Source organism: Podarcis melisellensis (genome assembly GCF_964234715.1).
Source record: "Podarcis melisellensis genome assembly, chromosome: 6".
Taxonomy (NCBI): Eukaryota; Metazoa; Chordata; class Lepidosauria; order Squamata; family Lacertidae; genus Podarcis; species Podarcis melisellensis.
This window is the reverse complement of record NC_138538.1, coordinates 59,484,525-59,512,265: the sequence shown is the minus strand read 5'-3', so window position 1 is coordinate 59,512,265 and position 27,741 is coordinate 59,484,525. Positions and strand designations below refer to the sequence as shown.

General features: G+C 42.7%; 1 protein-coding gene across 9 annotated transcripts in view; it reads right to left on the bottom strand.

Annotated features, from left to right (window-relative positions):
- The window catches only part of NFIA (nuclear factor I A), a 420,964-nt gene that overhangs the window by 286,454 nt on the left and 106,769 nt on the right, over positions 1-27,741 (bottom strand). Inside the window, exon 1 of one of the 9 annotated variants that reach the window (XM_081915820.1) lies at positions 4,495-5,005. The exons of 6 other annotated variants lie outside the window; for them this stretch is intronic. In XM_081915820.1, coding sequence (XP_081771946.1) covers positions 4,495-4,521 — 27 coding nt within the window. In that variant the 5' untranslated portion in view covers positions 4,522-5,005. Of the gene's footprint in view, positions 1-4,494; positions 5,006-27,741 lie in introns of those variants that run through there. 2 more of the 9 variants (XM_081915825.1, XM_081915824.1) reach the window with 2 other exon arrangements.

Here is a 27,741-nt window from a genome sequence, read left to right as displayed (position 1 = left end):
CTCCTATGCATAAAAGTACACATACTTATGTATCAAAGAGGTTGGCAACTTATTTTTTCGTGCAATTCCTTAATTTATGAAATGTGTTACTATAACCGTTACCAAAATAATTTCATATTTATTTATTTATTAAAAAGAAGCATCTCTATTTAACACTTTGCAAGGTCTCTTTTCTACTCAATTAAATACAGGTGTGAAAGAAAGAAAAAGCGCCCAAATGATTCTAAAAACTGTGGGCCTCTCTGGACCGCAAATGGTTAATTGCTGTATACTGTATCTAAAATATAACAGACAAATGACAATTTGTTACGTATTTCAGTAGAAAAGATTCTTAGAAAGTACATAAAGGGGCCAAAACATGTTGCGGGAATGGAAGGGATAGGCATTTGCATGAATGTTTAGCTGGGTCTAATATATAAAATAGACATTTCACAAAATAATGATTTCTGACACTCCCTTGAAACAACCCAGCTTTATATGTCAAAGAAGTACAAAAGACATATTGGGAGAATAGCAGTTTCAACAGCAGTAGATCAAAGACAGAATGCTTATTTGCATTTTCAAAAATGAACTTTAAAAAAAACCACACACACACCAAATGTATCACTAATAGAGGCTGCCACTAAGAGCAGGATAAACTATTACGCAGGATACAACACACCGAGGCCTTTTCCACACGCACACAGAGACACAGTTCAGAATATTCAACAGCATCACAAAAGGGGCCTTTTATAATGTTTTATCTTCTATGCTGTATAAAACATTTGCTAAAGTAATTCACTGCAAAATAAATGATCACTTCAGATATTGGCTTTATCCTAAAAACTGTTTTCTACATTTTATTAACTAACCTTGTATGCTCGCAGTCCTTCCTGGCTCTAACTTGAACTCCTTCCCAACTATACTTCTTTTATTCTATTGTAAAGCCGAGTCAATAGTGCATGGTTGAAAAAGGTAAAAAATAGCTAAAAGATTTATGTAAAAGCTTCAAAAACCACCAAATGGCTTTGAAATGATACAGTAAAGAGGTCCATCATTGCTGATATAAGGACTGTTAAGCAAATAGGATTTGTCAAGATTGTAGATGGGAGGTTTACTGCTTTTTCAAAATAATTCTACCTCATGTACAAATATACCCTTTTTAAAAAAGACAGCCTCCAAAATCTCACTGTGAAGGTATTAGAAAAGGAGCAATAATATATATCCAACAACTGAGATGAATTACAGCTTTATATTTTATGTTACATTACGGTTTCTTCAATTACCAAGGTTTTCCTGGTGAATTTAAGAAATGTCCAGGTATGTGTGCATAATCACTTTAAAAGATTAAAAGTAGCCAATTCAAAAAGTGGTAATGGGGTCTTTGTCCTAAGTTAGGATTAGAACCAAAACTTCTCATAAAGTTTAGTAAGTTGCATTTTGAACAAGGAAGATTGCTTTAAAAAGAGCATATGCATCTTCCATTATTATTTGCCGGGGCTGGGTAAGGGGAGATAACAAAAGTGAGTTTATAAATCCTTTCTGCGGCTCGTAAGTATTGCGCTTCAACAAGCACATTGCCACAACTGCACAGCTAAAGTTTGGCTCACAGAACAAAAAAAAAATATTGGTGTATATTTGTAAATGAGAAAAGGCGACCGGAAAAATAATCTGAGCCCCTCTACAAATAAAAGCATGCAACATTATAGCAATCTTTGGAAACACATTTGCGCTGCTCCGTTTGAAAGTTAGTCAGCTCTATAAACTCTCAAAGCATCAATACTTCTATAAACCATAGGCCAACGTATATTTGCCTGCACATCTATGATGAGCTGTTAATGTAAAGCCAGGACAATGTCAGATAAACAGCAAGTAGGTAAATCACCTATAGTGGTGTGGAGGGGGCCACGGAGTAGATAACCCTTTAACAGGTACTTTGTCCTAGTCTTCCAGCTCCATTAGCCGGGTATATGTGCTTTATGATTATGTTTTAAATCATACTAGACAAATTTAAAGGAGACAAGGGTTTTGAAACGCTAATACAACTACTTAAGCCTTTCCTAATAGTATAACTTATGGTTTATATGTATCTAGTTCTATATTCGAAACACTCTTGGTGGGTTGTATAAAGACGCCTTTGAATACCTAGACGCTATTTCCAAATGTGCAATGAGAATGCAGAGCGCTTTGCAGCAGAATGTCTCTTATGTTAAGATTTCCTTTTTATATGTGCTATAACTATCTGAAATCTGCATGCTGTATGGTTGGGCCTACTAAAAACCAGAATACCCAGATACAGTATGCATACGAGAGTGTGTGTGTGTGTGTGTGTGTGTGTGTGTGTGGTGAGGGGGAGAGTGGGCAGCTTGAGGTAGGTGTATGCATGTGTTTTAAAGAGTGGGAGATCTGCACTACCCTGTGTAAATAAATCAAAAGGGGGGGGATAACTGGGTTGAGTTCTCCATGAAGTAAGACAAACTTTTCACTAGATCTAGTCTTCGGACGATGTACAGAAGCTCCAAACACATTCCAGTGTATGTTTGTGGCATCTGCCTATACAGTAATCGACTTTGAGGTTGTTAACATAGTTAAGCTGCATTGTGTACCAATTCTGGTTGCAAGTTCATGGATTACAGGTTAGGCAGCGAGGCTCTGTCAGTGACTGAGTGTTATCCACACCTAAGCATTTACTTGGTCATCTTGCAAAATCCACTGTGAAGCCCTCTTTTAAAAGGAACCCACACAAGCACTTCAAAACCCATACAAAGGCAGGAAATAATATTGGACGCTTGGGTCCCCAAGTGTTTCACCCCAAAATCATCATCACATCCTGCTAACTGAAGGTTGGTAGCAGCACTCTGTGCCAGAAAGACGTCTTGAAATGGTAATGAAAGAACTTTATCTAAATCCTCTAGAAACTTTCACCGTGTAAGACTGGGAGGCAACAAACTTCCAACCAAGATTACTGAGTTGCAGAAAGAGAAGGGAAAGGGAAGGCACACACACACGTGTATATATATAAATGAATACATATTGGGGCTATGTTTCTAAATTGTGGAAATAAATCCGAGAAAAAAGATAGGGTGTGTGACTGTTATCTGAAGATTTGGCGCTGCCTTAAAGTTTTCTTTGGCGGGGGGGGGGCACCACGCGGGGGTGGGTAGGATCATGTTTGAGGTTAGAAAGGAAAGTTGTCCGAAGTCTTAGGGAGCAGTTTCCCATGTGTTGCATAGGCGTCAGGAACAGAACCCTTCCGATTCAAAGCAGTGTAATCGGAACGGGATCTGGAGAGGTGGGTGCGAGGTGGGGGTGGTAGGGTGGGAATCAGGTCCGAAATTATTGCCAGCCCACGAAGAACTTAAGAGCTGCTGCGTTGCAAACAAAAGGGGTCGAGCAACTTTATGCGAGAAGAAACTGCCTTCCCCGCCTCCCCTTTCTGCAAGCAGGACGTTGCAAGCCCAACTTCCCAAAGGAAACAACCCCAGGCGAACGTGACACCCGAGCAAGTGACAAGGCGCACTGGAGGCAGCCGGGGAGGCAGCTCTGGGCTGGGATCGCTGGGCAGGGACATGCAAGGGCTGCAGTGCCCGCCGAGGATCCCGAGCTGGGTTTGGTGCACGAGAGGAGCGGGAGGGCAGGCGCTGCAGGAGGCGCTGCAGCAGGAACCGAAGCAGCAGCAACGAGGGGCTCCGGCTAAGAAACGCCCGGGGGTTCCTGAAACATCCAGCTAGCCGTGCAAAAACCCCGTGCAATGTCTGGAAGGGCCAGAGCCCTGGGCATAGGTGCAATGCATCTCTCTCTGGCACTACGTCTCCGCCTGAGACTCAAACCGAGGGAGCCGCTGCAAAAGCACCAGCCACACAAATTCGAGGCTGCTGAACAAAAAGTGTGCAAGGAGTTTGGGGAGGTATAGCAATGCAGCTCGAGCAATGGGGAGGGGGGAGAGAGATGCATGCAGCACGCAGCTACTCAATGCTACACTTTAAAAACAAAACAGAAAGCATCTAACTGTGTCTGTGTCGTGTGTTGCTCCATTTGCATGCATTCGTCGCCTCGGAAGCACAAACAGTGAGTATTGATTTCAGATGACCAAGCATGTAATGGGGTTGCACGACTGCGAAACACGTGCAGATCGTCCTCGAACGCGCGCACACGAACACGCACACACGGGATTTCGGCGCGACCCCCTCCGGCCGCCTCCGCCAGATCCCCCTTCCCTCCGGCAGGGACGTCTGCGCACCCCAATATTAATTAAACCCTTAATAACGAGGCGCCATTAGCCATGTGTCGCTACAAATGGCCGTGCAAGAGCAGGAATGCAAGCGAGTGGGAAAGAAAAGTTACTTTCCGCCCGCGGGATTTCGCCCTCCCGCCCTCTGCGCCCCCTTCCCGCCGCCAGGCTCCCCCGAACCCCCGGCCAAGACAGACAGACGAGCAGACAGACAAACAGACAGACAGAGAAGCCCCTTGCCCTCCTCCTCGCCCCCCCCCAATGAATCCGAAGAAGCTTCTTACCTGGGTAAGACAGAGAGGAGAATACATGGTTGCTGCGGGGGGGTTTGTGGCTTGGAGGTGTGTGAGTGAGAGGGAGAGAGAGAGAGAGAGAGAAAGGGAGGGAGGGAGAGAGGGAGGGAGGGAGAGAGAGAGAGAGAAGAGAGAGAGAGAAAAAGAAAGAGGGGGGAAGAGCCGAGCCTGCTTCTTGCTTTCACATTTCCAACTCTGCTCAACTGCAGCCAGCAGCGCTGATCAGCTCCATGAGCTGAACTTTAACCCCGCCTAGAGTTTCCCTAGCCTACACGCTAGACATGTCTCCTGTGCCCGGGCGTTAAAGGCATAGCGCGCACTTCCCCCCGCGCTCGCAGCCCGGGCAGCCTCTCGACAGCGCCCGGCTCCCTCCAGCTTCCCCGGGAACCTGCCCGCGCGCCTCCTGCTCCTGCTGCTGCTCCGCTCTGCACCGCTCCGCCAGCAACAGCAGCAGCAGCTCGCTCGCTGCCTTGCCCGGGGGAGGGGGGCTGCGGTGCTACTGCTCGGCCAGCCCTCCCGATCCCCGATCCCAGGCTCTCAGTGCATTACTGGGTAGCGCAGGCAGCAGGAGCCGTTTGCAGGCAGGGCTCCCGAGCGGCGAGAGGCTCTGCAGGATGTGCTTAAGCAAACAAAACTACTTTTCCATATTTCTGCCGCTTTCGCGCTCCCCTCCCCCTCCACGAACGCTCTCGCTCTCCCCCACCCCCACTTCTCTCCCCACCCCCACCCTCATCCACAAGACCTTCAAGGAGATCGTCTTAAGGACTTTGGACTAAACTTTCGCCATTCGTCTCATGCGGAAAGAGGCTTTCCGAAATCTTACAGTAGCAGTAGCACCCATAGAAAGCATATAGATACAGATACAGAGCATTTTTCTAAGGGCTGGCAGACAAGTCACGGCGCACTGTGGATTTGAAACTTTGCAAATTGTTTTTCCAGAAATCGTGTCCCCAAGTAAAGCTCTAATGGGTGGGGCTTTCTACATTGTTTTGTTTAAATATGAAGGCTAGTAAGGCATTAAGTGTGTGGCTTCTAATAATTGTGCATATATTTGTATGGACTGCTTTGTATGAGAGCATGATCACCAGCTGAGAGCAGAGCCAAACACATTTGTTCAGAACTTTCTAGCTCTTGGCATATGAATGTCAGTTAAAAAATCAAAACTCAGGGCCCTTTATAGCCAAGGATGCTTATTTTACTAATAATGCACAGCTTCAAAACTGCACTGCAACCCTCAAGCAATAAAGTTACTACTTAAAGTTGCTCAACTTTGAATTGAGCCTTCTGTCCTTTATTTATCTTATAATGCATTGTTTTGGCACAAGAAAGGTTTGGTTTTGGGGGTTTGGAAAGTTTCCAGTCAGACAACTTTTCTTTTATTGAGTCTTACATTTTCTCTCTAGTCTTTCTTCAGTCTCCTAAGTGGCATCCTCTCTAGTCTTCCTTTCATTTCCCCAAATGCTGCAGCTTTCAGACACTTGCATATCCACAACCATTCATATTTTTTTTTTAAAAAAAACACACGTAAAGAGGAAGAGGATACCACAAGACATACCACATTCAGCATGCATGACTTCTGATGTGGACCAGAGATCTAGGTGTTTCGAATTTAAGAATGTTTTAAAATACTGCAAGGGCTTTTAGAGGAAAATACATTGCCCAAGGCTATTAAGGGAGGAGGCCTAAGTCGCTATATCACTTTTATCTCCTGGAGGCCCTTCCTTTCCCCAAGTTGAGTGCTTCACTAAAATTATCATTTGTGGATTGCAGATGTCTAAGCTAAGTGCAAAATTACCTTCAGTTTTCATTCATACCTTTTAAAAAAAGAATAAAAAGAATGGCCCAATACCTGTCAGTGATATAATGACATGGAAACACACCCAACTAAACATTTTCTGAGATCTCTCAGCTTTCCAAGTTTCCTTGACAGAACTTTCTGGCTGACAGTCTTACAAAAAGCTAAAACACTGAGGAAAAAGAAGTGACTAAAGTGCTGATTTAAAAAAAACAAAACAAAACACCTCACTTATGATTTATGACTTTCAATTTGTTCCCTAGCATGCTATGTCTTTCCTTTATTTACTCATCTGCCCCTCTCTCCCAAGAGTAGCTGGTGGTCCAATGGTAGTCATAGCTTGACCTCCTTTGTGCTCCCTACATATTGTATACATACTGCCTGCTCCCACAACCAATTCAGCACATAGCAGTCACCATATAGTCCTGCATGTGCCTACTCTTAACCAGGCTAGGCCAACCAGTCACCGCATTTGCCACCATGCACAAGTTGTTCAAAATGTACAGAGATGCTGCTACAAACACTGAGAAAGGGGTGTTTGTCCTGAAACTGACAGCAGAATGTGAACAGGGCAATAAATGCACCACTGCTTTAGCCACAGACTTGTAGCCCAGCCTGACTTTACAGCATAGTTGTGCGAATAGTGTGAACGGTGGCATGACTAGGCAGACAAGTTAGCTGGGAATGGTAATTTATAAGACCCAAATGTCTGTAGGATATGTTTTAGCAAGAGAGAAGACAATCATTTTACATATATACTAATGTTTTTCACCTTTTCCCAGTCTCACGTGCCATAAAACATTAATCCTGTGTGTGTGTGTTCATCCCATATACATACATACTCGCGCGCACACACACACACACACACATATGCATCCCTACAAATGCTTAGGGAGATGTTTTAAGATTTCCCTTAATCCACAAAGCAGACAGGGGAAGGCTAATTTGTCAGCGAGGCAGAATCGGGCCCTTGGCTCCGCTGCAGTCGCTGGCAGACGGCTTTGCCGTACGATTTCCAGCTCTTTGCGGTTAGGAATATTATCTTAAGTAACTTTTGGCGCCCTTCGTAAGACTTTTGGACGTGGGATGATTGTTTGCGCCCTCTAGGCAGACGTTGCATCCAAGTTCAGGCACTGAGCCTTTGCACATCCGCTCCCTCCTCGCCTTCCCCACCCCCTCCCGAGAAGCCTACACAAAAATGCTCTCACATCCGCAAGCGCCCTCTGGATCCCCCATAAACATACACACACACACACACACACGAGTGTGTAGCTGGGCAAGGGACAAACATAATATAAACTTTAAGCTTCCCTCCTCAAAAGAGGCGCAAACCTCGCTTCAAGCCCCCGAAAAGGTTTCCTCAGGAAGATTCCCCCACAGAGGGGAGGAGGGGAAGTCCGTCGTCCCGAGGGTATAAAAAGAGATATAGCAAGAGGCGGGGGAGGCGGGGGAGAGGGAGAGAGGCGGTCAAATACACTTAGAGGATCCCGCTTCATTAAAAACATTGCAGACGAAGATCTGGCTGAAGCCAACATTGTCTCTTTAAAAGGGGAACTTCGAAAAGTGCTATAGGCTGCTGCTGCTGCTACCGTGAAATGGTATATGTCTCTCTGTGAAGAGACTTTCTGCCGTGAGCCCTCCTCCTATCCATATTCTACCTGGCACGCTGCCCGGCATTGCATTTGCCATGTTTTATTTGCAGAAACTTTTACCTCGCCAGCCTCGGTGAAATCCTCTTAGATATATAAATTACGTCGCGGAGGGTTCACTTATACGGACCATCTTGAATATATATCAAGGAGAGACTTAACGGGAAATCGCATTAATATGATTTAAAAACTTTTTAGGCAAGAGAGATCTTTAAACCACTTCCTCGGGGTTAGTTCCGCTGGTCGAAAGCGGGAGCTTGCTCCGGAGCAGAGTCGCTCGACCACCGGCAAATGACAAGTGAAGTCACGACTAGTCGATACTTTCCATGCCATTCCCCTCCCCCAATTGCAGTTTTCTTTACTTTAAAGCAATTGGGGGTAGTCCCCCCCCCCCGGAAAAAAGTCAGAGCGGGGTAGTTTCCTCGCAGCTACTACTTTTCTAGTGGGAATTTCGCTGCCTTGGCTCTTAAAGCGAGATCTGCCTACTCGAGCGCCCTGGCCGCTGAGAAACTGGGGGCCCCGTTGGCGTCCATTGCCCGGCGCGAAGAAGACGTCCAAACTTCCGCTTTAGAAGAGCGGGCTTAAGGAGTCTGCGATGAAGTTCCCGAAGCGTTTCGGAAAGCCCTGGCCTTGGCCAGCTCGAGGGAGGACTCAAGGACCTCCTGCATGGCTGCAGGCGAGGGTTTTACACCGGAAAGGGCTGCCAGAGGCTATTTCGAGCGCAAGTGTGTGGTTGGTTATGTTGGACTTGGTTTCTACTGAGAGCTCCGGTCCAGAGAAAGACAGCCAGCCTGGCTCCCAACCAGCAAGTTCTAACTCTCCCAATTCTCTGGAGTTCAGTGCAGGAAGGAGGAAAGAGAAGAGAGGGAATATATATCATGCCACCTACCTACCCGTGCGCGCGTTTACACACACACTCTCTCTCTCTCTCTCTCTCTCTCTCTCTCTCTCTCTCTCTCTCTCTCTCTCTCTCTCTCTCTCACACACACACACACACACACACACACACACGGATCTTACAATTCTCACAATCCCTCCTCACATAAGCAAATTTCACTCGCTGGGTGAGATTCAGAGTTCAGCACTTCTCAGTCCCACTGATTTAAACGGTAGTCAAGTGAGTGCCTAAAACTGCAGCTCAGATCAACAACGAGAGTTCAAAGTGTTTATCTTTGACTGGTCCCAGTAAATGAAGAGGGGAGGGTCACAAACTCCTGACGTGCCTACCCAATACGCAGTGCATACACACGTTCGAGGGACTCATCCAAGGGTCAAGCATAGAAGCATAGTTTGCAACAGAGATCACGAAGAAGAATTCAACAGGGCAGGGTCCTCCAAAGCACTTTGAAGTCTTCCGCCCTAATCATGCCTACTTGGGAGTAAATCCCCGTGCAATCAGTGGGACCTGTAATCATATTAAGGGGGAGGGCACCCTCGATTCCTCCAAAGCACTTTCATATCTTAGGATGCCCCCAATCACGAGTAACAGTGGTTCGAACCAGGCGATGATCGGAACACACCAGAATAAAATAGCAAACAAACAAAAACAACAGTGCAGTCAGAAAAGGGGGGGGGCTCACTGGTGTCATCTCCTCTCCTGCATAAGAAATATCGACAGCAGAGTATATATTTGGGACAAGGTTGCTGCAGAAACGCTCAAGGGTTTCAATCACAGAGCACAAAGGTGAATGCAACGTTAAGCAGAACTGATCGCGCCATGCACTTTCACTGAGAGAAAACTTGGTTTTGTTATTACAGATCTCTCAGCAAAATCCAAATGTATTATATAGCTCTGCGCTGGTTTGACAGCTACCAACTATCCCTCGGTGCGCCGAGCAGAGAGAACTTTAGAGAAGAGGGAGGGACGAACGCCACTCGCTCTTTTCCACCTCCTTCCACTTTGGATATTTCGAACATTACAACATCCAGCCTGTTCTCTTATTGGATGGCGCTCTAGTCCATCATAGACATTTGCTACATTGATTAGAGAATGGGCTTGTCAATTACATCCCTAGTCTAGACGCTTCCTTTTGTGTTGGGCTGGCTGCCGATCCCAGACGTCTTTTTACAGAGCTGAGCACGTACATGGGAGGGGGGGTTTACACCGAGCAAGCTCAGCGGTTTTCTCAGATCGCTGGGGGCGGGGGGGGGGGAGAGAAAAGTCTAGTGCACGCAGCAAAACCCACCCACTCTGCCTCTTATCTGGTATCTAGTGCGCACACGGGCAAACGCAGTCCGTTAAACCTTACTTTGCAGCAATTAAGACAGGTTACAAAGCAAACATCTGCAATACAATAGCCATTAAAACCTCACGTCAACCACATTCTCTTTTCCGTTTTTGAAAGCATGGAAATAAAAGGCTGAAGAAGACGCGTCCACGTACCATTGCAATGTAAATAAAGAGTACGTGAGAAACTTTAAAAGGTCGAGTCAATGGGCTTCATCATTAGTTCTCACACGTTGCTCTTTTCCATAAAAAATAAATAAAATAAACTTGTAGCAACTGAAAATCATAAAGAATTTTTTTTAAAAGGTAGTTAATTACCAAGCTGCTGGGTAAGCTTTTAAAAATATAAATAAATAAATGACACCTTCCGAATCAAAACGATTTGTGATGGACTCTCTCTAGCCTCTCTGTTTTTGAAAGCGATCCAAGCCGGGTTGGCTGGGTTCTCAGATTCTCTCTCTCTCTCTCCCTGGCTTTGCCTTGTGTGCGTTGGATTGTGTTAGACTTTGCAGAAGTTGCAATCGATTCGACAGACTTCCCCTCCCCCGCTTCCCAGCCCGCTGATTTCCGCAATCGCTGCAATTTGCATAGGAGCCACACACACGGGGAGGAGGTCCGTTCTCACGGAGGCCAGCGCTGGACCAATCGCGGCCTCAGGAATTCCTTTCAGCGCGCGCTCCGGCCGGGAAAGCGCTGCCAGCAGACTAGGCCTCCTTCCAAACACCGCAGCGGCAGCAGGAAGGAAGGAGAAAAGGAGGGGAGCTCTCTCTCTCTCTCTGCGCAGTGCGAGCCCTTTCTGCAGGCGGACGCCGCGATGAATGGAAGGGGGTGGGGAAGAGCAGGAGGCACGGGGGGGGGGGAATGTAACTGGGCGACTGCAGATTTGCTGCACGGCGCAGGACGGGTCTTTCCCGAAATGTAATATTCTGCCACCGGTTCCCTTAGCTGAATAGTGCGTGCACTGTTCCATCCTAGGTGCATTTACTCGGAAGTGGCCCCCTTTAGGTTCGCTGGGAATTGCTCCCAGGTAAGGAGGCGTAGGCTTCCCCCTTAAGGGGTCAGAAATCCTCTCTTGCACAAGAAAGCTCCATAGACCCTAGAGCCTAGACTCAGGATCCCATCCGGTGGAAGTAAGCGATCAGTTTTACCCATTACTTGGAAGTAAGTTTCCTTGCAATTAATGGACTTGCTTCCATTAATTCACATGGTGTGTGTTTGAGGAAACTGTGTCTGAATGCTTAAATTTTAAGCGCAAGTGTTTGGGAAGAAGCACCAGTGAAAGCAATGGGTACACTATCATGCAGTCCTTGGAGTAACTTCTCTCTTTCCAAAATCCTTTGGTCATTTCATTCATTCATTACACCATTCAACTTGAAAAGTAGTTGCAAAATGTCCAGTATCTACAGTACCTGTAAAAACAGACCACTAAAGGATCTCAACCATCTGCTAGTGTAAAACAATTTTTTCACTGAAATTATTTTAAAACTACTGCTTGCAATGTGCCTTATGTTCAGTTTCTGTGATGCTATTTTGGCCTGTTTAAAGGTTTCTCCCTTTGTGGACAAGTCTTGTTTGTGTGTACAGTCTCACAGATCAGCATATTTAAGGCTTGAGGCATGCATATCTAGGAGAGAATGCAAATATAATGCTTTCTTAAATTGCATGGCAGCTTGTTCCTCTCCAGCAGTGAGAATTCTGCAGCAAAATCAGGCAACTCTATGAGAAGAAATTTTGTTCAAAGTTAAATCTTGTCTTTTCTTTTTCTTCTGTGTCTGCCCCTGCAATCTGAGGTTTGGCTTGTTCACAGAAATTTGCTTTGCAAGTGGCCTTCTGCAGAAAACTTGTTCTATGCTTGTGACATGTGATCCTGTTTTGATTGTGACTAGCATACAAGTGGATGGAGTAGCTGTGCCTTGCATTAGGACAGAGCTTAGGAACCTGTGGCCTTTCAGATAACGTTGGCCATTGACCATGCTATTTGGGCCTGGTATAAGTTAGAGTCCTACAACATCAGGAAGACCCTTGCATTAGGAGTTTGGAATAGATGACACCTGGAAAATAGAGAGAAATAGAGGTTTTCTCGCTTTGGAATAGAGAGAAAACTTCAGTGCAGAAAATACTGTTTAGTTGGCTAACTTGTTTCAGTGGCATTGTAAAACACAACACTGATCATTTGCAAATTATTCTTAGATCCTCCTCTTAGATCTTGGATCTTTTAGCCCTACTCAGCTCTAAGATTTTGCCAACAGGGGAGACAATACCAATACTGGATTGGATGGCGTGGTGAGGCAGTGGCACTCACCCAAACGTCTGGCTGCTGAGTTGCTGCTGCTTGCCGAGAAGGAGAGGGTGAGGCAATAGGAAACTGTATTGTGGTGAACAAACTGGCAGGAACACCATTTTCCCCCCTGCCATGCGCTGATCCCACCCAGTAAGCAGCAGTGATGCAGGTGCAAGGAGGTCAGGTAAGCACCACTACCCCACCATGCTGTCCTCTAGTGGTCAATACTGTGCTACATGAACAAATAGATTGAATTGGCATCTGATAGGTTCTTATTAGATATAGCAATGAAGGCATTGTCTGCACCTATGTTCACATTATGAAGGAACAATGTAGAAGTGCAGTCTGTTGGGCAGAGAGAAGGAATTCTGAATGTTTCATTGCTTTCCCCCCATTTAATAATTTGGATTTTTAATGTAACAGACACTGAAATGGAAACTATTCAATATTTTGTCATGATGAAAGTTGATTTAGCAATCAAGCATAATGTCCTATATCGTAGTCCACGAACTCAATATTGAGTTCTGCTGAATCCTAGTTATAAAAACTTGAACATATTTATTCTATATACCAGGGGTCGGCAAGGTTTACCTCGCCTGGGCCAGTTCACTCCAGTGGAGATCCCTTCATGGGCCGGATTGCGTGTGCGCCTGAGTGTGCATGCCTGCGATTTCTGGCATCTGTGTCTGTGCAGGCATGATTTCTGGCACTGTGGAAGCAAGCCCCTGCACTGCACTGCACTGGTTTAGCGCAGTGCAGGGGACTCGCTGAGCGGACGGCTCAGTTCGGGGGTGGCGGCTCGTGGGTTGGTTAAACATCCCCCGTGGGCCGCTTGTGGCCCATGGGCCTTAGGTTGCCAACCCCTGCTATATACTCTACAAGTGTGGATCCTTATGTAGGCACCATCTATGAACAATGAGTTAGCAACAGATACAGGAAAAACTGTGTGCAGAACAACAAACCTGTGGGGTGGGGGCAGAATCCCAAAGGTGCAAAAAATAAAATAAAATTGGCCCATTGCGACTGGCCACAAAGTGTTGGGGGCTTCCCAGAAGCATCTAATTGGCCATTATGGAAACAAGATGCTGAACCTGATGGACCATTAGATCTGATTTAGGAGACAATTCCTATGTTCTCATATCTCATATGTATCCTGCCTTCAATATTTAAAATGTAAAATTGTTCTAGATCTGTTTTTTATTCTTATTATTTTAAATTGCTATGTGTTACTGAAAGTAAGCAGGTCTTGTTTATCAACAAAGAGTACCAGCTGCAGTCCAGAGCTTGTCCCATCTATTGGACATGCAGGGTGGGGTATTCGTCTGACTCTTAGAAGTGGAGCATGAGGACATATGGACATGCACTAGCTGTTTGTTCCTGCTACTGTTGTTGTTTCTGTTAATGCCGATTCCTGTGACGGCAATTGTTTCAACAGTATTTTTTGTCAAGAATGGATGACAGGAGTGTGCTTTGCATCTTCTTCCAGCCTGACCATATCCAGGTTAGAAAAAAAGCATTGGTGACTAAGCCGTAATATGAGGATGGTGTGCATAAGTGATGGTGCACTGCTGGCGCAACTCAAAGGAAATGGCACAGGGGGATTCATGAATGGCTGAAGAGTAGCTGGGGGGGGGGGAGTAGATTGGCAGGCTGGGAGATGTGGTTGCCCTAGTAACTTTGGCAAGTTTTGGGACTAAAGGCATTGTAATGTAATGTTCACCTTTATACTTTCAAATTCAGGACACCTTTTTCATCTTGAAAGAAATTGTTATTGAAGCTCAAATGTTTAGAGATTTATTTTTTTTACTATGGTTAGCTCTAATAAAATTGGAAGATCAAAAATAGGTAAAAGCGCACTGGAGTAATTAGGCTTATGTAAAATTATTAGAGTGGTGGCAGAATCTTGAATTACATGGATGAAAAGTTACATTGTTGATAATTGGCTATTTGCACAACTGGCAATATGCATTGATCACTATATATTCCTGAAACTTTCCTTCCATTTCCTAGGTTAAGAGTGCAATAACATTCCAAAGTTTGCACATACATCACACCAACATGAGCTGCTCATATTTTATATTTTCTGCCCACTGGGATCAAAATGTTGCCATCCTCTACTGAATTGATCGAGCAAGCATTGTTAAAAAATTAAACTCACTATCCAAAATGTTAGTCTAAAGTTTTGATTGTTGCTAATATACTTTAAGGTATGGAACAAATTGTGTCAGCTCACCACCATCCAAAGAGCAAAATGTGTATTCTTCTTGTTAACTTCTTTTACTTCAGCAATTAAAGAATAGAATTAAAACTTCTGTTATAAACTGTAAGAAGGACACTATAGAGCAAAGTGATAGTTCTTGTATGGGAGGTTAAATTTTATTCATTTATTTCACAAGATTTTTATATCATTTGAATGTAATAAGCGCTCAAATCAGTTTACAAGAAGAACAAAACAATAAAATTATCAGTTCAAAACAGTTTAAAACTATTCAAAACATTCAGAGAATAAAAATAAACAATAAGCTAAATACCAGATTAAAACACTTGTTAACATTCTGCGTGTCTGGATAGGCTTGCCTAAACAAAAATGTTTTCAGCAGGGGCTGAAAAGAATACAGTCATACCTCTTTTTACGTTTGCTTCATGATACGTTTTTTCAGGTTGCGTTCTGCGGTGACCCAGAAGTACTGGAAAGGGTTACTTCTGGGTTTCACCACCCGCGCATGCGTAGACGTGCAAAATGACATCATGCGCATGTGCAGAAGTGGCGAATCGCAACCCGCATGTGCGCAGAAGCGGGTTGCGTTCCTTTCGGGTTGCAAATGGGGCTCCAGAATGGATCCCGTTCGCAACCAGAGGTACCACTGTACAGTGAAGGTGCCTGCCTGAAGTCAAATCGGCAGGGAGGTCCAAGGTGGAGGTGCTGCCACGCTAAAGCACTGATTTCTTACAGATGCAGAACAAGTATTATGCAGCATATGTAACCATGCCAGTTCCACAAATCTAAGTGGTCAGGTGGGCACAAATCAGGCAAGATGATCCAACAAATAAACTGGTCCCAAGATGTTCAAGGCATTATATACTAATAGCAACACTCTGAACTTCACCTGGTAGCGTATCAGGAACCAGTGCAGGTCTCTGAGCAGAAGTATTATATGCTGATAAAGTCTCACTCCTGTCAGCCATCATTTTAGGGTATACTTCATTAACTGCAGCTTTTAGATCAAGCACAAGAGGAAACCACAACTTTTTTCATCACCTTCCCCCCCAAAAGGGGTATTTGTAACTGGTTGATAGTTGTTCCAGTCTAAAGGATCCAGAGCTGGTTTCTTGCAGAGTGACTGCGCCACTGCCCCTTTCAAGGCAGAGGGAATACCCCCTCACACAATGTAGCATTAACCATGCTCTGGACCCAATCAATCAGACCCCCTGTGCTAGATTTTAAAAGCCATGGGGGACATGAGTCAAGAGGCCATGTGGTCAGATATATTGCTGCCAGCACTTTGTCGTCATTAGCAGACTAAGCTACAACTGATCCCACAACACATAATTGATTCTGGCCCTGGGTACTTCAACCAGAACTGCAACAACTCCAGCGTCAAGATCACTCCAAACTCAAGCACCTTTATCCTTTCCTCCATGCACTTTTGCTTGTGGTCCCTGTTGCCTACAAGGGAATGTGACCCCAAAGGCTTGGGTCCTTCTTTCTAGTAGCCACTGGCCCCACCAATGTCCTCTATCCCCTGCCACACTTAACCTCTTTCCAGCCTTTCTTACAGCATAGCTTGGACCAGACTGTTTTCTCTCACCACTCTTTCTTGGGCTCTCTGGGCTGCACTTTTAGCTCCTGTAGCTCCACTGACTCATCCTGCTACCCCTACTGCTTCTGATGGAGCTATGCTAACTGTTACAAGGAAATGAAGCCTTGCACCATGGGGCTTGGGGAAAGCTAAGGCATATAAAGAAGGATTTTCACCAAGCTGCTGCTGAAGGTTATTGCTGAGAACCTTTGAGGGATTTCAGAGCTCTGAAAATCAGAGGGGACATGCATTGTGTATGCACAGCATAGCTACGGCATGCCAACTGAAATTTCTAATTTTATAAAAACCAAAGAACAGTCCCTATTTAGCCAACGTTTTGAAGACACTGGCCAATTGCTGCCCCCACAATTCTACCAACACCATGTGCCACTTTGCCTAATGAAACAAACTGTTGCACATGATTTGGTTTGAATGAAAATAAGTCTCTTGTAGGGCTAGAGTTTCAGAACATGACTGTAGGGCCTGTCTAGACAGAAATTATCTTGCATTACAGATAAATTTACAGATTAAGCAACACAAGTTTCTGCTGGGGATAAATCTATATTAGTTTAAAACCATATTTGTTTTGTATTTTTAAGAATCAGTTTAACGTTGTGTATTTATAGCGGAGAATAAGCTGAGAGAGGATGCCACATAAAGATATCACTGCACAAAGTTGTAGAGCATCCTTTGCCAACCTGATATCCTCCAGGTGTTTTAGACTACAACTCGCAATGCCTGATGGGAGTTGTAGTCTAAAACATATGGAGGTTGTGGAGGGTTATTGCACTAGTTCAGCAAAGCTGCTAAATAGATTAAACATAACTGTACATTCAAATGATGGTGATTATCTGATTTTAAGACAGAGAATGGGAGAAGAGAGAAAGCAATTGAAAAACAACAGCTTTACAGTCATACTGAACATTACCAGTGCTCCAAAATTCTACTTTTGATGGTCTATAATTCTATTATTTATTAACATTTTAAAACTGTTTTAATCTGAGAGGGTCTCTGGGTTTATCACCCAGTAGAGTGGCCATTCTATGGAGGCTAATTCTAAATTCTGTGCATGGTTTGTGACTAACTCATACCCAAAATAGACTCATTATAATCAATTGACTTAGGTCCAAATTCTACAATGTGAGATGCAGCCTATAATGTGCAATAGCTACAGGGACCTGCTTGCAAGGCACTTGCTTGCCCCTTAATTCATGTTGCTTTATAGATTTGATAGCATAATTTTGCACAAGGACTGCTTAAACAACAGTTTTAGATATAGCAGCATAAGCAGTTCTCTTTTGTTGATAAGGGAGGTCCACAGCATCAAATGGCCCCTCAGCTGTTCTACATGGGAGCTTAGGACAGCTCCCTTAATTCAAAGTCAAATTTGATGGAAATCAGCTGACCAGTTTAAATGTGTTTTAAGCTGAAAAACCCATAGTTTGGTAGTAAAACACATGGTTCATGTGCAGAAGGTTCCAGTTTAATCCCTGGCATCACTTGTTAAAAGATCTCTGCCCAATATCTTGGAGTGACACTACCAGAGTAGAAAGCGTTGGTCTGGATAGATCAAAAGATCTGGTGATAGAAGACAGCTACATGAAAATAGTATGCGTTGTGAGTTTACTAGTGAGAAATATTCTAGTTTAATTACTTTAACACTACAAAAGTGCAGTAAATAATGCATTCAGTTCTTGATTTGCTGATGTATGCTTGTTAGCAGAAAGTAGAAACTAAGAGCTTTTCCAGATATATGTACATACTGAAAAACTAAACAGGCGGATAGTTATTTTTACTCAAGATGGTACTTCTATTTCCATCTACAATAAAATGTGTCACAACAATCTTTAATAAAAAAACTATTAGAACATCCATTTGAAAGTTCTCATGACATCACCAATTATAAGTGGCACACTTCACTATTTTGTACACTTTAAACTCCTTATTTCATTTAAATATTTTATTTTTTAAAGGCTGAGGAACCCCTCACTACAGCACTCAAATTATGGATGTTATCTGCTAGATCTTCGGACCAAAAGGAGACAAGAGTTTTAAATATTTAGCTAGCCCCTTTGCAATGATGCTACCATTTTATTGGCCTTCTCCGTATAAAGAATATAAAACAGCTATGCACTATGACTTCCCTGCACAATAGCATCCTAATATATAAAAATCCTCTGAAGGTTTAAACAAAAAAGCAGGCTTGTAAATTTCTTTTTTTGTAATAGAAAAGCTGAAGCCTCAGTGTTGCTTATTACCCATCATATAAATACTGATCTCTCTCTCTCTCTCCAGGTATAATCTCTAATCAAACTGGTTTTGTAGGTTTTTGTGTTTCAGGCTGGGTCCTAGCAGCACACATGTTGGTAAGTGCAGCCATTAGGAAATAATCATCAACGTATTTTTCTTCATTGTGCGCACATAGTGAACGTTACTTATGGGAAGTAATATTACAAAAAGTAATAACAGCAACATAATTTTACATATAGCCCATGTGTTTATAGCCCTAACAAGGCAGATTATAATAAAAAAAACTTAAATATTAATTACATTTTAAAAGACTGCTGGGAGATTGAAAGGTGACAAAGTTAAATATCAGAAAAAATAGAGCTTCATTGGTGGGTGATACGAACACAAAGGTTGGCTTCAGATGAGACAGTGAATATCTCTTAACATTGGGTGGCACACATTTTCTGTAGGAGAGGCTTAAAAGCAAATTTCAAATATGGCTAGTGCTCAAATCATTCATTGCCTTTATTAGGACCTATGTCATTCTAAATTCAATCTGCCACTCTTTAGGAAGCCAATGGAAAGAGCACAGAGCTGGACTAATGTGACCACTTCCTCTCATGCTAATAAGCAGTTATGCTGCTGCAGAAATATTGTAGAAATTGCAGACAATGGGGTACCACTACTGAAAATAATAACAACACCAATAGTCAAAGCGACACGGACTGCTGTGACAAAGTAGTTATTGAATAAAATAAGGATGTGGCCAATGTAAGTTGCACAGCTGAAAAGAAACACTGTTGCATCATGTCTTATATGTGATATTTCATGAAAGAAGTTACATCGTATTGACTTAATCCAGCTCTGAATGCACTTGTAACAGTTAAAGGTTTTCCAGCCTCAACAAAGTGGAGATATAAAAATAAGAAGGGTTTGCTTACCATAGTTGTCCCACAAGTCTACCCATGAAATACTAATGATTCATTTCCCCACATATTAGTGATTTAATTAAGCTGTGCCCTTCCTTTTCATTGCTTGTATTTACATTTGTAAATAAAAGTTTGTGTTAAAAGGGGGAGGGCATACCATAACAATCATACTAACCTACATCAATCATAGTTCAATTTACAAGACTTATGCATAAATTTATTACAGTTGTATTTTGTCTTTTCCCAAAGAACTCAGGTAAGTTAAAGGGACAGTGCTCAGTGGTGGAGCATCTGCTTTTCATGCAGAAGCTCCTTGGTTCAATCCTCAGCATTTCCAAGGAGAGCCAGGAGAGATCCCTGCCTAAAACCCTGGAGCTTGCTCTCAGTTACAGTATCCAATACTGGGTGGACCAAGGGTCTAGCTCAATATAAGGCAGCTTCCTGTGTTCCTAAGTAGGAATTACCCCATTTTTCTATCAGCACAACAACCACGTGAGATAGGTTAGGAGAAACAATAATGTCTGGCCCAAGATCACTCAGTGAGCATCATGGTTAAGCCGGGATTTGAACCCAAGACTTATTGGTCCAATTATGACTGCAGTGTACAGCAAATTATTACATCAAATTACTGCATCTTACTGACGTACCCAACAATTTGATGGGTACAAAACAAAGTTGCAGCATTCACATGGCAGGAAATACTTAATAAATTGTGGCTAGGAGCAGGTGATGTATTTTACCATTTCAGATTCATACCTAGGAACCATTATCATTATATGTCTTTCTAATGCCCTTGGCCAGTAAAGCGAGATGAGCACCGCAACCCCAGAGTCATCCGTGACTGGACCTAACGGTCAGGGGTCCTTTTACATTACTAATGCTGCCCAATGCCCATTATTATCTTTTTTTGTATCCTGATCTGGATTAGATTCCTCCAGAAAGTACAAATTTGCACCATTAAAAGAGTTGGTATTTTCCCACTGCCACATGTGAACTGAGTCCTATAAACATAGGGGCATGATCTACAGAGCTGCCAGTGCTCTTTCAATGCATCACTGTTGGATGCATCACATTCTTATGACAATAATACACTGAAATGATTTTTATATATCCTCATAGTTATCCAGATCCATCACACTGGAGGTGCCCCAAAGCTTTAGCAGGACCATCTTTAAACAACTTTTTCCAGACCTGAAACTTGGGTGTGTAGCTAATGGTGGCACTGATCTTTCACACAGCAGGTGTTAGTAGCTAGCACTGAACCTTGCAAAGTCTACTATCCTACGGGGAGGCTGGCACTGATCCTTACAAATGAGATATTTCTATAAATAAAGGTCTCATTTGTTTCCAGCCTTAAATAACTAGATTGGGGAACAAACAAAATAGGAAACAGTAGGCCTTTGTAGTAACAGGACAGACACGTCTTCCTTTATAACTTCACGAAAAACTTACAAAGAAACTCATTCTTATCCTTTATGATCAAAAGACTTGGCATCCCTCATTCTAAGGTGGAGATTATCATCATCACCCAGCAAAAGATGCCAACCTTTTCTTAGAAGATAGAGCAGGCAGCCTTCTCTAGGTAGGCAGGATCCCTGGATCAGCTCTAATAAATGACTTATTTGTGTGTTTAAAGGGCAAACTACATGTTACACTGCAGCCACATACATGTCCCTCCTCTGTTGCAATGCATTCTCAGCAGGAGGTGATTTGCACTGGAGAACCCTTCCCTTGAAACCTAGCCCTATCTAGCCACCCTTAACCCTGAAGGGCTGAAGTTCTGTTTTTCACAAACAAGTGTCTGGATCCCTGAAGGATGAAAGCAGTTGGGAGTTTCAGGGAGAAAGCAACTGAATGGGGAAGAGTTAGGCACTCTCTCACTTCTGCCCCTTGTTCAGTGCAAATCATGCACTCCAGAGGCATTGTAATATACAGCTGCTGTCTAACATGTAGTGTGCTGCTTGGGTAGTATTTTGAAATTAGTTTCCATCTGGAAAGCTCTAAATCCAAACTGTAGCTTCAAAGAAAAATAAAAACATTTGAAGATTGAGCAAAAATTGTGGCGTATGGAGAATATAATAATTCTTCATTAAACCATACCATCAATAAAATACACCAAGCCATCTTTCTTTGGAGAGGCTTTAAAAACAACAAGCCAACCAGCCAGCCAAGGGCTGTACTATTTCACAAACAACTCTACCATATCAATGGTTACAATTTATTATTTATCTGCACTTAGAAATTTGTATTCTTACGCTACCAATAGGTCTTGCTTTCCAGATCAATAATTTTATATTGTGTCAAGTTATAAATAATTAGCACTAAAAGCTAATTATTACTATACTAAGAGCATTTATCAGTTATTGGTACAAATAATCAATGAAACCTTTCATTGCACATTTAAAAAAATGTGGGTATTTAATCAGGACTGTCCCTGTAAAAAGGAGATCAATGCATATAGCATGGTTATAAATCTTTTGAGTCCAGCAATGGGGTTGATAGTTTTACATAGAATTTGCTATTGTTTCACGAATAGAAATCATATCCTCAGGATAAAATTATGGAATGTTGTGTTATTTAATAATAAATTTTACATTTTTTAATTTATTAGTTAAAAACAAGTTACAACTCAAATTTGTCAAATTGGCTTACAAATCTATACATAATAAGATAATCTGAGGCCTGCTCTTATATATATTCACTGCAATAAGAAAACAAACAGAAAAACTGCAGTAAAATATGTTTCAAAATGCACAATGTTTTTAAGAGGCATAATTACTGCAAACTGTATTTATGGACTATGGTGATTAAATGGCTAATTTATGTGACTATTTTGCTACAGTGTCAAAAAAGCGAACCGACTAGTTTTGCCTGCCTTTTATAGTTGTTTGCTACTTTCTATGCTATTGAATCTGAAATTCTAGAATTGAGGCAAAAATGTAGATTGTAACAAGATAACTGATATAAGCAAGATAATCTCACCCAACAGAACAGTATGGAAGAGCAACATGGGTTTGTGAAAACTGGAAAATATCTAGAATGCTACCTTTCAACCCTAATTATGATGATCCCAGCCAATGACAAAGAAGTGACAAATCTAGCGGGTTACTATTTAGTTGTCCACATACTTGCTACTTTCTCAAAAATAGACAACAAAATTCATATGAGAAATGGCAGAGCATTTTTCCAATGGCGATGATCTTCAAGTCATATTTTCAACTTCCTTAAGTACCATAACTTATTGGGGCAAACCTTGTGCCCTAAAGAAACTGGGTAATAAATTATACTCAAGTGTATTTCTATTGAAGTTAAAGGACTTAAGTTGTTTTCAGTTTGTCTACTTGAGAGTATGATACAGCGGATCCTACCCACTGTATATTCAGGGAGAGATAAGGTACTAAGTTCCAGCAGTTATTTTATCACTGCTGGTTATGTATCACAATGCCTGGCTCTAAACTGGCTTTTAAAACTAGAAGTTGAACCAAACCTATATATTGAGATGTATAACATGAAGGAAGTGTGTACGTTCAAAGTGTGAAAAAGCGTATATTCCCCACCACACCCCATTACGGAAATAGGGAAAATTATATATTTTAGAAGTCTTATTTTCTCTAATTCAGAACCTAAGTTATAAACAGAAATATAAATTTTTGGTGCAAATTTCAGTGCGTAGAAAAGAAAAACAGTTTACCATACAGTGGAGTTTAAGAAACTTGAAATGTGCTACACTTTTTAAATTAATAAAGTTAATATACATGTTAATGATGATTAGGATTAGCAGAAAAACACAGACAGCTTTTACAGATAGACACTTGATTCCATGGACACTTACAAAAAAAATTTATAATATTCCTATACACACCCAATACACATCTCATTTAATTCAATGGAAGCTACTTCTTAGTACACATGTATAGGATTGCACTGTAACTCAGAGCAAGACGAAATAATTTTAATAATATAAAGGTTTCTTAAAAAAAAAAAACTATCATTGGACATACTATTCTGCCTTCTGCCTTCACATGACCTCGTTAATGCATTTACATAAAAATAAGAATTAAACGTCTATTTTTTAAAAAGTCGCATTCAATTTTTCCGTACAGATTTGTTCTGTATATATATTTTTAGAAGATTCAATATTTATATTTTAATATATGCATCTCCTTCAGTAGCTAAGATCATGACTAATACATTTTATAAATGAATGATGCCTGGGGCTATGATCCTGAGAATAATTATGCAGGTGTAAATCCCATCTCAATCAATGGGATTTGCATCCACTTAAATGTTCTTAGGATTCAGGTGACAAGATAACATCTAAATCAATGCATGTTAATTTCTGGGTCTGAAATGTTTGTCTCAGGCTGCATTCCTGTGCACACCTACATTAGTCAGCCCCATTAAATTTCATGGACGTTACTACTGAGACAATATGCGTACAACTGAGCTATAGAATACTTTGAACTGCTGCACTGAAATGCCTGGTACGGTCGCGGTCTGGCCTACAAACACAGCAGTTGCGTCATACGCAATATTGCATTCTGTGACGGACTATTACATTTTTGAAACATATTTTAAACTAATTTCAAAGCTATACTTTTTGAATATGTATCAGTACCTAGCGACAGAGAGAGAGAGAGAGAGAGAGAGAGAGAGAGAGAGAGAGAGAGAAAGAAAGAAAGAAAGAAAGTAAGTAAGTAAGTAAGTAAGTCTCAACTGGTGGTTAGCTTTCATTTCAAAGTAGAATATTCCAGTGAAAGCATAATTTTAAAAACATCCCCCCAAAATACCTAAAAACAACATAAATATGCAAAACGACAGGCCCCTGTGTACCACCATAGATGCTGGCTACACCAGTGCAACACAGTTGTACCACTGGTACAGCACTATGAGGTTGCTGGTGTTGGTTCATCCAGTGCTAAGCACCTGCAGATGCAGCAAGTCTTAGGAATGGGCCACATAGGAATTAAACAGGGACAATTTGGCTCAATTTGTGTATGTTGATTAAATTTGATACACCAACATCAACATACAAACAGAATTCATCTTCTGGGTCTATTTTTTAAGATTATTATTATTATTATTATTAACTTCAAGAATCTATTTTCCAATTTTTGCATGCAGCAAAACATATCCTTTAAAATGGTTAAGTGAGAATGTGCAGCTTTTTATTTTTCAGCAGGAGGGGGCCACCCACTCCCCGTCCCCATGTCTTTCTTTACACCTCAGCCATTAATTATAATCCTCAGATTTGGACGGTTATTCGAGGAAGAAACGCTGCAAGCCTTGGAGCCTGCAGATGGGTAGAACTGGCAGGTGCTCGCTTCTAGTTTGTTCTACAGTTCAACTCTCTTAAAGCCATACTTACATTATTTTTTTAGGAAGTTGACATAGAAATGAACAATGAGGTGGGGTTTAATATTAGACTTGCCAGTGTGTTATTAGGTTTTACTGATACCACAATTAGCTCTTGCGGCTGGCAGTCTGCAGCATGCTATCTACCTAGTAGAGAGACTCTGCCATTCTTTTTTGTGAATGGGAGACATTTTTACCCACTGGATCCCCCCCCCCCTTACACTCAAGGATCTACCTTCCAGAATGGTTTGACCTGTCACTGAAAAGTATTGCTACGGAATGATCCTTTTCAACATCCTTTGCTTTCCCATTAGGTCTCTCCCCCCACCCCATGGCCAGTATTAAAGAAAGTGGGAGTGCAAAACAGCAGCTTTTTAGTCCTCATGTCAGAAGAGAGTGGTATATAGTCAAAGGAGAGGGGTAAATAGCTGGGTCAGCATTATCCTCCATAACCTCTGCGCCTCTCCCTAGTATCATCAGCATCAAGGGGATATTGACCAGGGAGTCGCATAGGTCACAGCATATGATTATTATTATTTTATTTTATTACACAGTCATTGGATGTGCAGCAAGGGCATTTTGAATCGATCGCCCTGCAGCCCCAGGCAGCAAATAAAACACCTCGCTCCTTAACACACACAGCTATATTGACATTTCCTTCAAAGTTGTGTGTGTGTGTGTGTGTGTGTGTGTGTGTGTAGGATTGTAGTGCTTAGGATCCCATCGCCTCCCGATCCACCCCATCACAAACCCCCAAGAGAAGAGTGGGTTTCATTTTTTAAAAAAAAATAGAGTTAACATATAACTGCCACCATCTGAAATATTTTCCAAAATCGGTGGGGAAAAGCGATACAGAGAACATAAACGAACGCAAAAGACAATAAGCGACACACACACACGCCACGCACATACAACAATTGCAAAACACATAAAACGGAGCTTCGGGTACAGAACCGAATCCTCGTGTAAATCCCAGCGCTTGTTCTGCAGTCCCTTGGAAAGGCAGAGCCGAGAAAACCCAGGACGAGGAAAGGGAAGGATCCAGTCCGGGCTGCTGGTTTGCCCCTTCACTGCCAGCCGTTCCTGCTGCTGCAGAATTCAGGGGGCTCCATCAAGTGCCTTTTTTGCCGCAGTCCATCGTGCATTTATATTTATATATATATATATTTATTTAAATATATATATATATATTTAAAGCCCCAAACCACTACCCACCCGCCAACATTCAGCTGAATAATGGAAGTTTAAGCACGGAGGAGAATCGCCCAGATGATTGATCGCAGCAGCGAGTCCCGCATCGCTCCCGCCGCAGGTCGCTTTGGAGAAAGCGAGAGCGAGGACGCTGGACGGGGCGGGCGGCTGGGCGCCTGCCCCGCAGTGCTCCCTCTGGAGATTTCTAAACAACTGTTGTTTTTAAGGAATCCGAGTAGCTTAAAAGTGGGGAGAAAAACACGAAAACAGTCCTTTTCCTTACTGTGGGCAAGCGCCTTGTAATGCAGGTTGTATTGGGCGGGGGGGGGGAGGGAAGCGGCGGCGGCGGGGAAAAAAAAAGTCTAGACGGAGCGAGCGAGGCACGTAGGAGGGGGAAAGTGACGTTCACGGCGCGGCTGCCGGAATCCGGTCACTTGCAAGCAGAGCACGACTTTGCTGCAGCGCGCTTGTCTCTAGCACACACACACACACACCCCACGGGCAAAGGGAAGGCACAAAACCTACGCTCTGCACGGGCTGGCGAAGGTAAGCAGCTGCTGAGCCTGGGAAGGAAAGTCCCTGAGAACAGGGGTGCTCCAAGGCTGCTTGCCCCAATAGCCTTCGCCTCCTCCTCCTCCTGTTAATGCCAAGGGGGCCATCGCCAGACTTTTAAACCACCACCATCACTACCACATTTGTGTTACCGTCGCACTGTGTGTTCCAAAGGTATCGGGGTTATTGGAGAGTTGTGGAAGTGGATGGGGAAGAAAAGAGAGCAGGGACTTGTGTTTTAAGCAAAACAGACACACAGTAAAATAACCACAGGATGTGTGAAAAGAATAGGCACATTACAAATACACACGTGCTCTGCATAAACTTGTTCAGTGTTATTTTTGCATCAACATTGTTCATTAATGTCATTATCCCTTAGAAATAAACATCATCTCTAGGCCATCTACGTATTATGTTATTCTCTTGAAGGTCCATTGATTTCAATGGAAGGAGACATAAGGATTAGTTTAATTCTCTCCTGCCTTGGCTGGGTCATGCCTACCACCATCACCTAATGCACCAGCTGTGCACCTGGTACTGTACAAACAATAGGCAAACACACATTCAAAATGTGGCGGACATGGTCTTGACACGCGTTCTCTGCCACAGAGTATGTGTCGAAGCCACTTCCACTACACTCGCTTTCACCCACAGAAGCTGAGATGGGCCCCTAGCAGTAAGCCACTTAAAATCAGCAAAGGGCAGGGCATTCACTGGAAGAGGAAAGAGGGAGAGAAAGGTGTTTCAAATACAGTGGTACCTCAGGTTAAGAACTTAATTTGTTCCGGAGGTCTGTTCTTAATCTGAAACTGTTCTTAACCTGAAGCACCACTTAGCTAATGGGGCCTCCTGCTGCTGCTGTGCCGCCGCCGCACAATTTCAGTTCTCATCCTGAAGCAAAGTTCTTAACCTGAGGTAATATTTCTGGGTTAGCAGAATCTGTAACCTGAAGCGTATGTAACCCAAGGTACCACTGTATTTGCAGGTACTGGTAAATGCCTATTAATGGCGCATTAAAATACTGCACATACTCTAATGTGTTTATGGTACTTCCAATTCCTTGAATATCACCTAAGTCTGTTATTAGTTAACATTAGTTTCATTAATGCAACCTTCCAGATAAGTACAAAAACTTTTCAATGCACTGGAGGAATTGGGAGCACAGTGTGCTTTGCAGAGTGCACCTGGCTAACTGCTTGCCCAGAAGGAATCATTACTCACCATGGAGAA